At 34.5% G+C, this 13,060-nt stretch overlaps 1 protein-coding gene across 12 annotated transcripts in view; it reads right to left on the reverse strand.

Moving 5' to 3' along the window:
* The window catches only part of ZNF385B (zinc finger protein 385B), a 374,516-nt gene that overhangs the window by 85,824 nt on the left and 275,632 nt on the right, over positions 1 to 13,060 (reverse strand). Inside the window, exon 1 of one of the 12 annotated variants that reach the window (XM_012785836.3) lies at positions 12,483 to 13,059. The exons of 10 other annotated variants lie outside the window; for them this stretch is intronic. Coding sequence is in view for 1 of the 2 variants with exons in the window: in XM_076005721.1 (XP_075861836.1) it covers positions 80 to 104 (25 nt within the window). In the remaining variant the exon portion in view is untranslated. One more of the 12 variants, XM_076005721.1, reaches the window with a different exon arrangement.

The raw sequence follows: 13,060 nt of genomic DNA on the forward strand, positions 1-13,060 counted from the left end.
AAGCAAGACCGCTGAGCTGCAACCTGCGAGCAAGAGAGTTATGCTGGAAGTAAGCAAATGGCACAAGAGTAGTAAATACAATTGAAAAGGATCTTCCTCCTCATTGTCCAAGACAGTGATGCAGAACACTTCCCTATGGCAAGGGACAAGGGCTGCTCAGACCCAGCCGAGACACCCAGTGCACAGATCCTGCTGGCAGGTAGGGCAGGCAGAATGACAATGTCCTGTTGTCCAACCCGTTGTCTCTGACTAGCCAAAAATGCAGGAGAGAAGAGGGGAGGGGCCTCTTGAAGCCAGATGCTCTTTACTATTCAGAGTTACTGAATGGCTAGTAGGCATGTTTTATGCAAATCAGAGATAATTATAGGGTTTTTACAAAAGGAAAAATACTTAAACTCATAGTTACTGTCTGCTCTCAAGAAAGTTATGACTCAACTTATTCTCTTAAAAAAAAAACAAACTGAAAGTTGCTCTAATTTTGAGGGAAATAGGTAGTCTAGACATTAGAGAGTTAGAGAATGTAAAAGGGTTTATTATGGTCTGGCTTGCGGATAGGGTAGTAGTTGGGACAGGGAGTAGTTGGGACAGGAATTCAAATTTTTGTCTCCAACTTTTATTTCTAAGGAGTTTTGTATTATTTTAGCAACTATCCCTTTTAACAGTTATATTAGCTGTTACCTTTTCAAATATCTTGCTAAATGCATGAGTAGGGGATTGATAACACTCCTCTCCAGTAACAAGCATTCTTTAGCCTGTAGCTTCCATGTAGTGCAGATAAGTAATTGCTGGTGCAGGTGGCTCTCTGGGAGATAGGCTCTGGCATGCCTTTTTTTTTTTTTTTAATATAACTGCTTTATTGAGATATAATTCACATACCAGACAAGTTACCTACTTCAAGTGTACAATTCAATGGTTTTTAGCATATGCACAGAGTTGTACAGCCATCCCTACAATCAATTCTAGAACATTTTCATGACCTCTAAGAGAAACCCCATATCTTTTTGGCATCACTCTCCATTTTCACCCAACATCCCTAGCTCTCGGCAACCACTAATCAGTTTTCCATCTCTATAGATTTGTCTATTCTAAACATTTCACTTAAATGAAATCATACAATCTGTAGTCTTTTGTGACTGGCTTCTTTTATTTGACAATATTTTCAAGGTTTATTCATGTTGTAGCATGTATCAAAATTTCATTCTTTTTAAGGCTGAATAATACTCTACGGTAGAAATGTCCCACATTTTACTTATATATTCATCAGCTGATGGGCATATGAATTGTTTGCACTTTTTTGTCTATTATGAGTGATGCTACTATGAATATTTGTTTACAAGTTTTCATGTAGACATATATGTTTTCAGTTCTCTTGGGTATATATGTAGGAGTGGAATTTTGGGAATTACTGGGTCATTTGGTAACTGCCAGACTGTTTTCCAAAGGGTCTGAAATGTTTTACATTACCACCATCAGTGTATGAGGATTCCAGTTTCGCTGGTTTGTCTACATAGGATCTCATAATAATTATATACCCCAAATCTCCTACTGACTTCAAGGAGAAATGAAAAGTATGAGAAAATGCTCCAACTATTAAAATCTCCACCAGTCTCTTACACAGTGTCCCAGAATCATTAAAATTTCTATTTCAATGATACTTTTTTTGGTAATGAATTTCCTTAATAAACCCTGCATCATATTTCAAATCATTCCAGAACATTATTGGCAACAGTGTTTAATGGACTGTCATACTTCATTTACATTGATCCTATAAACAGAAAAAAAAAAAAAAAAAGGAAAGGGTGCCTGAAGCATTTCTCTGTAATGGCAAATTGTCAGGTCAGCCCCATCCATTAGGGAATATAGAGTAGGATTCAACAGGGAATCAGCCAAAAGTATAGATTAAGCAGTAATGCTTTTCTCTGATGTCCAAGGAAATACTCTGATCTCAGCCTATCATTCACACAACCACCCTGTATTTAATTACAACTTAGTCTTCTAATTAGTAATATTACATTGCTAACTTCAGTGCTTGTAGATCCAAGATGACGTATTATAGCAACATGTCAAATGTTGTAGAGGCACTTATTAAAATACTTATTTTAAAAGCTTTGCTTTAAATTCTTAGCTAAATTAAAAAAAGAGATATTTCTTATAATAGAGCAATGACCTTTTATAATTTATTATCATTTTAAAAAATACTAAGTATAAAAAGTAAGTATACAGAATCATTCTACTTAAAGCTGCACCATGAACAAATTTGTAATTATTTTGCCATTGTGGATCTCCCAAAGGGAAGCAAAGTTCTTTCTCTAAGCCCACAATGGTGGCTCTGATAACACTGTGTAATACATGGCCCCCCAAGGGCCTGGTGAGAGTCACTTTGTACTAACAAACTCAAATCAAATAGAATGCTACAGGGAACTTCACAAACAGATTGCTCCATCAACAAAGGTCGGAATGCACAATGATCTCCCTGACCCAATCAAATCTCTATGCTAATAAACACAAGGCTTGAGAACTACTTAGCTGCCACCATTCATTAGCATAAAAAACTGAGCAGCTGTTTACCATTTCATTAGCATTTTAATGACAGACAATTTGCCACGTTAAACACAGATTGTTTTAAAGTACTGGTAGATCTTCTGAATAAATATAAACTATGCTTTTATCAATCCTTCACCTCAACCTTGCTGTTTTCACTTTTAAAACCTGCTTTTTAATACTTCTTTACCAAGACTGATTGCTTCAAAGGAAGTTTTTTTTTTCAAATGGGAAATAAATAGGAATAAAGTGCATTTTTCTTTTTTTTTTTTTTGGTGCAGGTTATTTCATGCTTTGATCCTCTGTCATCTTATTCTAGATTTTGTTGCTGCTGCTGCTGCTGCTAAGAAGCCTTTCTCCTCACCTCCGGGTACACAAAAGTCAGTGTGAGTTACAAGCAGAAATTTGGCCAAAATGTATTGCACCTGTAAGAACATGCTTGATTTCTCTAAAAGTCAAGGACTTGATGAGAAAAAAAAAGTTGAAAATATAATGAGCAGACATTTCAATTCAAAGGGTGAATATAGACCTTACATGGCTGTTCTCATGGGACAGGACCAGCCTTTGACTCTTTTGTATGAACTATTTGGCAATATTATATAAGATACCTCCTATTTGTAGCTCTGTTTCAGAGCATAGGATATAATCTGGTGTATATCAGAATGAATAAAGTCATAATAGGGTTCCATATTATTTGATAATAAGGCTTTTCATATCACTGAATGTGTGTGTGTATGTAGATATATATATATATATATATATATATTTTTTTTTGGCCAAACTTCCTGTACTAAAATGAAATACACACATATAATAAGCATACCATAAAGCTCTAACCGTCACCACTCTCACCATGGAAATCCTATATCAATATACTTTCCTGTAAGAATGCAGCTAACTCTCTTCCATAAATTTCATTTTGATGGTCAAATACAAGTTGTATTCATCTATAAATATGAAACCAACAATATATGAAAGACAACTCCCCACTGTCATCATAAGAAAACTATTATTTCAGCCAACTGCCTCTGTAACATAATAAGTGCCTTACTATGTTAGTGGATTATGCTATAACACATCACAATAAAACCTCACTGAGGACAGGTGAAATTCTTGCCTCTGTCTTTGACCTTCAGAAATATGACCTTGAAGGCCCATTTAGGTTACAGCTTTGAGGCTTCCCAGTGACTCTTCTTTGCATACTGTACTATACATACCATAACAGAAACAAAACACCTCATTCTTCAAAAGGAAAATACACTAGAGTCACGAAATATGCATGAAAAAGCATTTGCAGAATGAGATCAAATCTATGTCTATTCTATAACCTGCAAAAGTAGTTTATTCTTATGCTGCTATTATGTATGCCCACCTCAGTGAGTACTGAAATAAAAAACATATCATAAAAACCTATTAGGGGAGGCAATGTTAATTATAGAACTCCCAAAGATTTCTATAAAGAAATTAAAATGAGTGGCATTTCAGATTTTCTGCCAAACTCAGTTTTCTCTTCTTACTGCTTTCCAAGCTTTGTGGGCCCTTGTACTGTGTATCTTTTTCTCTTACCAGGATAATTACCAAGCATCTCCTCCATTTCTCTTCTCAGCATTGCCATTCTTCCAGCACTATGCTATATGAGAAAAATAATTTACCAAGAGACCATTAAGTGTGGGCACTAGGAAGTGGTTATGTGAATAGAGGATGTGACTGATAAAGAGTTTTGCTTCTGAAAAGGTTACACAATAATAATAACAACAAAGATAACATTTTTATAGCCTACTGTGTACCAGGAACCACCCTAAGCATATTACATATGTGTGTACACATGTATACTACTCATGTATAACTATCCCCATATTTGTATATATGCTCATTTAATCCCCACAATAATCCAATAAATAAGGTACTATTAATAGACCCATTTTACAGATGAGAAACAGAGGCACAGAGATATTAAGCCCAACTTCATACAGTTTACATTATGGAGAAGCCAGTATTAAAACCCAGGCAATTTGACTTTTGAATTGTGCTTTTTCCTCCTATGCTATGGTCACCAAATTATATAGCTGAAAATATTCCAGTTATATAGACACATTCTTTAGCTGTATGTAGAAGCATTTCACCTTCAAACTAAAAGATTTAAAATGTTGGGCCTCCAAACAGGTAAGTTTATAGTTGAGAGTTAGTTAAAACTTTTATTTGACCTTAGTGTGGTGTATGATACTAAATAACTAAAATATATAATAAAAACTTTTAATGTTCTATAAGACCTGCTTCTAGAATATATATGTCTAATAATAATCTTCCCCAAATAGCAGTATTATTTAATTCAATAAATACTTATGAGGGACCAACAAGGCACAGTGCTGGCAGCTATAGGGATTATAAACTGAGTCAGATAGAATTTATTTTACTTTTAAGAGAAGATAAAATAATAACAACTACCATATAATGGAATTTTACTACATGCCAGGTGTTGCACTAAATGGTTTGTGTCCCTTATTTCATTAAATTGTAATACAACTCTATGAGGTTTGCGTTATTAGTATCCCCATTTTACAGATGAGAAAGGTGAGGTTTAGAGAGATTAAGATCACTCTGTATGTGGTAGGGCCTGAGTCCAAACTTATGTGTGTCTGACTTTAAAACCCATGCCATCATTCCCTAAAGCAGGTTATATGTAAACTTGTTACATGAAAAAGATTCTGTCATCAAATACATTTAGAAAATGTTGTCTTCCACAAAGCTTAAAGTAGTTCTTTTTAACAACGTCTCAGAAATTTTAATATGCTATCGGGACTGTGAACATCTGAGTAGATAAATTTATTCCCTTAATTTTTTGAGAATAGAATCAAGGCTATTTTTTTTTCCACAGAGCTTCTGGGATGATCATGGCATTGTAGCTTGTTCTTCAGGCTACACTGTTCTATTATAGATACAGTTAAAGCACTAAATCAAGAATCAAATAGCTGAAAACTCCTAGGTCCACCACTTTCTTCTGCAACTTTGGACAAATCATAGGACTGGTAGGAGAAATAATTGAGATTTTTCTGTGCAAAGTGCCTAACCCTATGCTTGACACATAGCCGGTGTTGTATAAGCTTCAGTTACTCTGGTAACTAACCACTACTACTCATCTGACACTATGACATATCCCAGGAGAGCACAGTTAAATTCATTAATACTCATCAAAAAGGGTAGGGGTCATATATTATCAACAAAATGCTAAGGAGGTTCAAGAGAGAAAGAAATCACATCTGATTAGGAAGTGGGTTCATAAATGTTTCCATAGATGGGATATCTCTTAAGATAAATCTTGAGGAAAGGCTTGTGTTTTGGGAAGTGGATATAGGAGAATGGTAGAGGGAACTGCATAAACAAAAAATCATAGATAAAATGAAATGTACAATTAAAAAAATTTTTAGGTTATAAATGTATTCTTAGGGTTTCTGGATTAGAATATAAAACAGTAAAGAGAAAAAATAGGACTTTTGTGATCTTGAAGTAAAGATTTCTTAAATGGGAAACAAAAGGTGCTAATCATAAAATTTAAAAATTGTTGAATACACTCTATTAAGACTATGAACATAGGAATAAGACACCATCAAAGGAGTGAAAAGGCAATTCAAATACTGAGAAAAGATATTCACAATATATGTAGTTTGACAAAGGAACTGAATCTACAATAAAGAGCTATAGATCAATAAAAAAAAGACAATACTAGATAAATAGGCAAAAGAATTGAATGGACACTTCATCAAAGTGTATATTAAAATGGCCAATAAACATACAAAAAGGTGCTCAAACTCATTAGTCATTAAGCGTATGGCAATTATAACCACAATGAGATATTATGACATACCCACAAGAATGGTTCTATACAGTGAAGAAAGACAAAGATTATTAAATGTTGACAAGGATATGGAGCAACTAGAACTCTATACTGGAGTGTAAATTTTATAGCAGCTTTGAAGACGATTGGTAATATCTCTTTAAGCTGAATATATACATACCCTATGACCCAGCAATTTCACTTCTAGGTATATACCTAACAGAAATGGTATGTACTGCTGATAGCTGATAGAATGCTGATAGCAATACTATTTATTATAGCCCCAAACTGTAAATAAGCCGATTAACCCACCAATAGGAGAAAGAATAACTAATTTTGTTATGTTCACACAATAAAACATTCACACAATGGAATATGGCAAGGAGAGCAAATGATATATAATTACACACAACAAATAGACCTTGAAAACATAATGTTGAGTAAAAGAACTAAAATAAAGGAGCATTTGCTGTATAATACCCTTTATATAAAGTACAATACTAGGCAAAGTTATTTATGCTGTTTGTTAAGATAGTGGCTGTCCTTGTAGAAAGGGTGGGATAGGATGGCGGGGTGGAATGACTGAACCAGAGCATGCAAGGATCTTCTAGGGTGCTGGAAATGTCATTTCCTTGATCTGGGGGACAGTTACACAGACATGTTAAATTGTGTACATTTATCCAACTGTATACTCATGTGCACTTTTCTGTATGTTATACATTAACAGAAAAATTTAAAAATGTGGTCAATATTAATTTTAATAAAATGTTTTGACAAATATAGCCAAAATTCCTCAGTAAGAAAAATATTTTCAAATACTGTCAAGTTTGTACAGTCTTAGGATAAATATAATTCTTTTTTAATTCTTCTTTCTACTCGCAGCTTGATTTTGCTCAAAACAATTTATGAGCAAATAAAAGTTCCCCTTAATGCTGATGCTTCCTTGCTGAATTTAGGAAGCAGTTAGAGGGGACTGACAGAGAATCCAGTGATGCTAAAAAGAAAAATGTGTATCTAGAACTCCGAGTCCATAAAATCTTAACAATTGGCAGTTCTGTGCACAAATCTCCCACGGGGCAGCTCAGGGTTTCCTCCAAAGAGTTCGACAGCAGTTGCCACAGCAGCAGCCTGGCAGAATGTTGCATTTAAAAATCAATCCTTCTGAGCACCACACTGAAGTTGATAAGCAATAATGAAGTACGGCATCAAAAAACAGCAGTAAAGTCACATCATGAGAGATTTTAAGCCACAGTGTCCTTTGGGTTTAGTAATAACAGGCCAGCTTTTGCACAAAACCATGGCTTTCCAGATGCTGTGGCAATAGAATATGCACAGCTAAGTGGTAATTTATTTTTACCTGAATGCCTTGCCCATGTACTGAGTTTCTTATATTTAAGTGTTGAAAAAAATGGATAAGATTTATTTACTATATAGTACAAACTAGTTTGGTTACACATGTGATATACATACCTCATTAGTTGTGATTCTTTTTCAAAGCAGCATTGAAAAATCTGAGAATTGCAGAATTTAAGTAAAAAATGGTTAAAACTGAATTTAAAATCTTTTTGCTTTGTTGTAGTTTCTCAGCTTGTTATACAATACTATTAAGCATGATAATGCAAGAAAGAAAACTTGAAGAAGGAAAAATAGGATTCTAACAAATGCTTTCTCTAGTTTTTTGAAATAGTTTTTAAACACCTGACTTATCAGAGGGGAATGTCATGTGCTTAGTTCCTAAATTACTAAGTCTTTAGAGAAGCCAAAATTATCTCCAGACAGGGCTTTACTAAAATTGTCTGAGGTCGAGAACAGATTGGGAGGTCACAGGCGCCTGACGAAATTTTCTGGCAAAAAGGCCCAGGGAGATGGTCCTGAGCTACATTTGCCCAGTGACTCTCCTCAATGGCATCAAGACCCTTCCATAAAGGCTGAAGCCTCTTTCTGTTGCGGGCAGAAGAGCTATTTGTTCTCCTTTGACAGCGTGCTGGGGATCTAATGGCAGCACAGAATTATCACTTATTTTAGTTAACCTTCCTAAAAATACAGACTTTCCTGGGAAAGGCAACGACTATGTTTCTAAAGTCACTGAATATTTCTAGAGGAATTATATTTCACAAAATTTTAGAGGCAAACATAATTTAGACATCTACCCATCATTTTATTGAGAAAAATGGGATTAGGAGAGTTTAATTCACTGTTGTACGTGATTGATGGTAGAACAAAACCTAGAGCTCAGTGTCCAGGGACATTGTTTTGAATATTTAGGTCTATACTATAAAAGATATATAGGAAACATATATTGTTGTCAGTATCACCCTTAAAAATGTAATTAGATTAGTATTTAGTCTATTTTCTTTCTTATTTTGACTGAAATTTAAAAGAAAGTATTCATTTGTCAGATGAGATTTTAATTTTAATGTTTTATCAACATGAATAATGGAAGAAAGAAATTCAATGAAAGAAAAGCCAGTGTGGCCAAGAGCCAACATTTCTTTCCAGTTTAAAGAACAGCAGAAGAATGAACACAACATCTCATTTTAAATAATTCTTTTAATATTACCAATGGGAAAAAAAGAAAAAAACAAAGCCCATTAAACTTTGGATCAATAGAACAAATTCAAATAGCCTCATCGTAGGCAGCACACTGACATTTGTGTTGGTGGCTTTTATACTGAAGTGCTATCAGAATTGCAACCAAAACACTATCTGAAAAGACACATTTTTCTAAGCAATGGCAACTGACCTTCTATTCAAGCAGATCAAAGCAGCAGGGCTGTTTAGGCCTCTGACTCTGTCTTTAGGCCTCTCCTCTGCAGTTCGCACAAAGGGCCAAGCTAAAGGGCCTAGATACAGCAATTCTGGAGGTCAGTGCATTCAGCTGCTGCTATAAATTCTAGCTCCAGGGCACAAAATGTTTTTTCCCTTAGTTTCAGAGAATTTCAGTTCTTGCATTCAATGTCTAGTCTGTTGGCATTTAAGAACCAAAATGGGGGAAAAAAAAGTGGTTTATATATTATTTGTTTAAAAAGATATTCCCTCCCTGAAGTTTGCTTAATTAAAAAAAAAAAAAAAGTTAATATTTGCTCTCCTGGTGCTCTCTATTCCTACCTATCTTGGCAGACAAAAAAGGTTTCCTTAGCTTAAATATTAACCAAACACTTCATAGCTATTCAAGGGCTGTTGCCCATGCTAACAACAACAACAAAAAGTCATAGAATCCCAGAAAGCACAACTTGGGAATAAACAGAAACAGCAAAAACTGCTGTAACCTTTTTTGCATACATATCCCATGGCTACCATAATTATAATGCACTATAGAACTTTCAGAAAAAATTCCACTGGAGTATTACAATGATGGTGAGGGAGGATCTGGAGAAGGAAGGAAGAATGGTGAGTCTGGCTTAGTTTTACAGAGTGAACTAGAATTAGCACCAATTCCTTATTTTAAATTTCCTAATATCTCACTCCTAAAATGATTTTCTTCCCTTTTGCCTCTTCATCATATGGCAGAAATATGCACAAAATGAAGTAGAGCAGAGCAAAAACTGTGCGAACAGGAACAACCTAGTTAAGCAGAGCATCTAACTCCTTCAAACACAGGAGCTGGGCAACGGCAGATCACTGTTACCTAAGAAACATGGAATGTCCTGTGACCCAGAGGATGCTTATTTCACAGGGTCTTTAATGGGTATTTAACAGACTGGGCCAATCTCTGGACTGTCTTGTTGGAACTCTGTCACTGTCCTGACATCCTAGAAATTGATGCTACTTGCTTCAGTCATGCAGGCAGCTTCTGGGGTATCAGTGATATGCAAAACAGATTCGGATAAGGCCCTCCAGTGACTACCCAAAATTTGCTGCATGGGAAGGGATTTATCAAAAATGATTGCCCCTGTCCCTGTGCATTATGTTTACCCTGTACTACTATACTAACTTTGTACCAGACTGTTTTACATGGAGTTTCTTCTTCTTTTTAAAAAACATTCATCAAAGTCAACAAAGTTTTTAGTTTACAAATTGACTGTTTCTTTTAAAATAATATCATATAAAACTTAAGGTATGTTATGATATATGTATACATAATGAATGGTTACTATAGTAAAGCAATTTAACATAGTCATCATCTCAATAGTTACTTTTGTGTGTGTATATTCTCACAAAATTTCTAGTATATAGTATAGTATTATTAACTATAGCCCTCATGCTGTACTTTAGATATCTAGATAAATTCATCCTACACAATTGCAATTTTATTTTTGGCATACATCTGCCTGTACCCTTTTCTCACCTAACCCATTCTGGTAACCACCTTTCTACCTTTCTATTCTCTGTTTCTATAAATTTGACTTTTTCTCCCTTAGATTCTACATATAAGAGAGACTATGCAGTATTTTCTTTTTGGTTTATTTTATTTAACATAAGGTCTTCCAGTTTCATCTGTGTTGTTGCAAATGGAAGGATCTTTTTTAAAGCTGAATAATATTCCTTACATGGAATTTCTTTTTGGCTTCCCAAATGATTCACTCTTACCCCCTCAATGCACATCAAAAGTAAAAGTCATAATGATTTTTTAATAAGGAGTCCCATTGAAGTAGAGAATTTAATCACAGTACTCATTATTTTCCTTTTCAATAATTTGCTTCATAAGGCAACAAAGGAATGGAAATATTTTCTTTTAGAACATTTGTTTTGACTCTTGGTCTCTTCTGAACTTCAAACAGACTTTAAGCTCCCTTTACTTTAAAAGACACCAAAGGAAAGTAAACAATTCAAAAAATGGACCTGGTGCTCAATGTATTTAACTTTACAAAGCATGCTTCCAGTTAAAGAAATGGTGAAAAGAATCCGAAATTCCAAAATTGCACAATTCCTACATATTTCCAAACTCTGATAGACTTTTATATCTCCTTTTCTCTAACACCTCTTTTCTCTCTCTTTCTCCAATACTGTCTCCCAACTCTCCTTCCTTCTCACTGATCTGTCCTTTCTGCCTCTCATCTCTCCTGTCTCTCTCATGTCTCTGTCTCTCTTTGTCTCTGTGTCTCTCACCAAAATACTGCCAGGGAACTAGGAAGCACTCATAAAATTTGTCATTTGCCTTGTTTTGTAGCTACATTGTGTTAATTTTGCTTTTAATATTTGCTTCCATAAATCTAAAGATTAATAGCAAGATTATGCTAGTATCAGGACAAGTTTGTACCTGTGACAAAATGTCAATTAAATTAAGTTAGACCATATCCCTGGCTATGTCTCAAGTAATCATGTCAGTTACAGCAAGCAAAGATTGTTTTTCGAAAATGCTCCCATGATGGGATCTGCCACACAGGTGATAGAGTGAGACAAGTTAGGAACTTAAATGCACTATAGAATTTTATGGTGTATTTTAATAGAAATGTATCAGTGTGTCCTGGGTACAAATACTATACCTTTTCATATAAGGTACTTTTACACATATTGAGTAGCTTCTTACATTTATTTTACATATACCACCATAAGTAGTGTTCTAAACTCTTAGATAGCTTACAATCATTCCATATTTTTCTGATAAAGAATATGATGCTCAGTGATAAATAATTCCATGACCAAGAAAACATGAAAAGTGGAACCAATGCGGGATGCAGGACTAGAAAAAAATTTCTTAAAAATCAAGTACTAGCCTATTTAATAACTACATTGAGGAATATTATCTACTAAAAAGTTACACATCACAAAGTCTCAAGGATCTCAAAAAAAATTCACACACTTTGCTTTAACTTACTCATTTTTCTCAGGAGTCCACTGAATCCTCAGTGTTTACATCTCTAATCCACCAATAAAGATAGAATAAAAGAAGTCGATGCTCTTTCAATATTTTCCAAACCATCTGAAATCCCACTGGGAGCTACGAGATCAAAATATCTTCCTGGTGCCAAGAGTTTCTTAGTTCTTTCCTAACAGTAATATATATTCATGTTTTACAAATGGCAAAATTGAAAGAGAAAGGATTTCTTAGGTGGGGGAAAACAAAGTGATAGCATTAAAATAGAAATGAGAATCTCAAGTTTCTACTGTATACAAACAAAATACACCTACTCTTAGGCAATATTCCCTCATGAGGAGCTAAACTTACCTGGTTTCCAGAGAGATTTCTATGCCCAAGGGTCTAAATAAACATGAAGCCATTGAGTTTTGACTTGAACGAGATGTAACGTTAAAACTTGAAATGGTGCCTATCATAGAATCATGTGACAGGAGTGCAAATCACCCACGTCACTCAATTTGGTGACAGGCTACCAGCACTATTCTGTCAGTCTGAATGTGGATTCTTAGACACGTACAATCATCAGCTTAAATATACTTTCTGAAGAGAAGAGAAAAAGAAGAGAGTGTTCTAACATACCTGGATTAAAAATAAATCTCATTTTTACCTAGTACTTATTTTGAGATAACTATTTTGAATGAAAAAGTAACAGTAGGTCATAAAGATAAAGGAAATGTAGGAAATTAGTCACATCATTATTACATTTAGCAAAGTGACTCAATAGTACAATTTAAATACAGATTAGGAAAACCAAGATAATACTGGACAAGAAAGTTGCAAAATTAGCAAATTCTATTTTTCTTCATTCTTATATTTTTCTCTTTTTTCCCAAATAGATTTAAACTTTTATAATTTTTGTCACATACTTCATGAAAAAGTTCCCTGAG

Source organism: Microcebus murinus, chromosome 8 (genome assembly GCF_040939455.1).
Source record: "Microcebus murinus isolate Inina chromosome 8, M.murinus_Inina_mat1.0, whole genome shotgun sequence".
Classification (NCBI taxonomy): Eukaryota; Metazoa; Chordata; class Mammalia; order Primates; family Cheirogaleidae; genus Microcebus; species Microcebus murinus.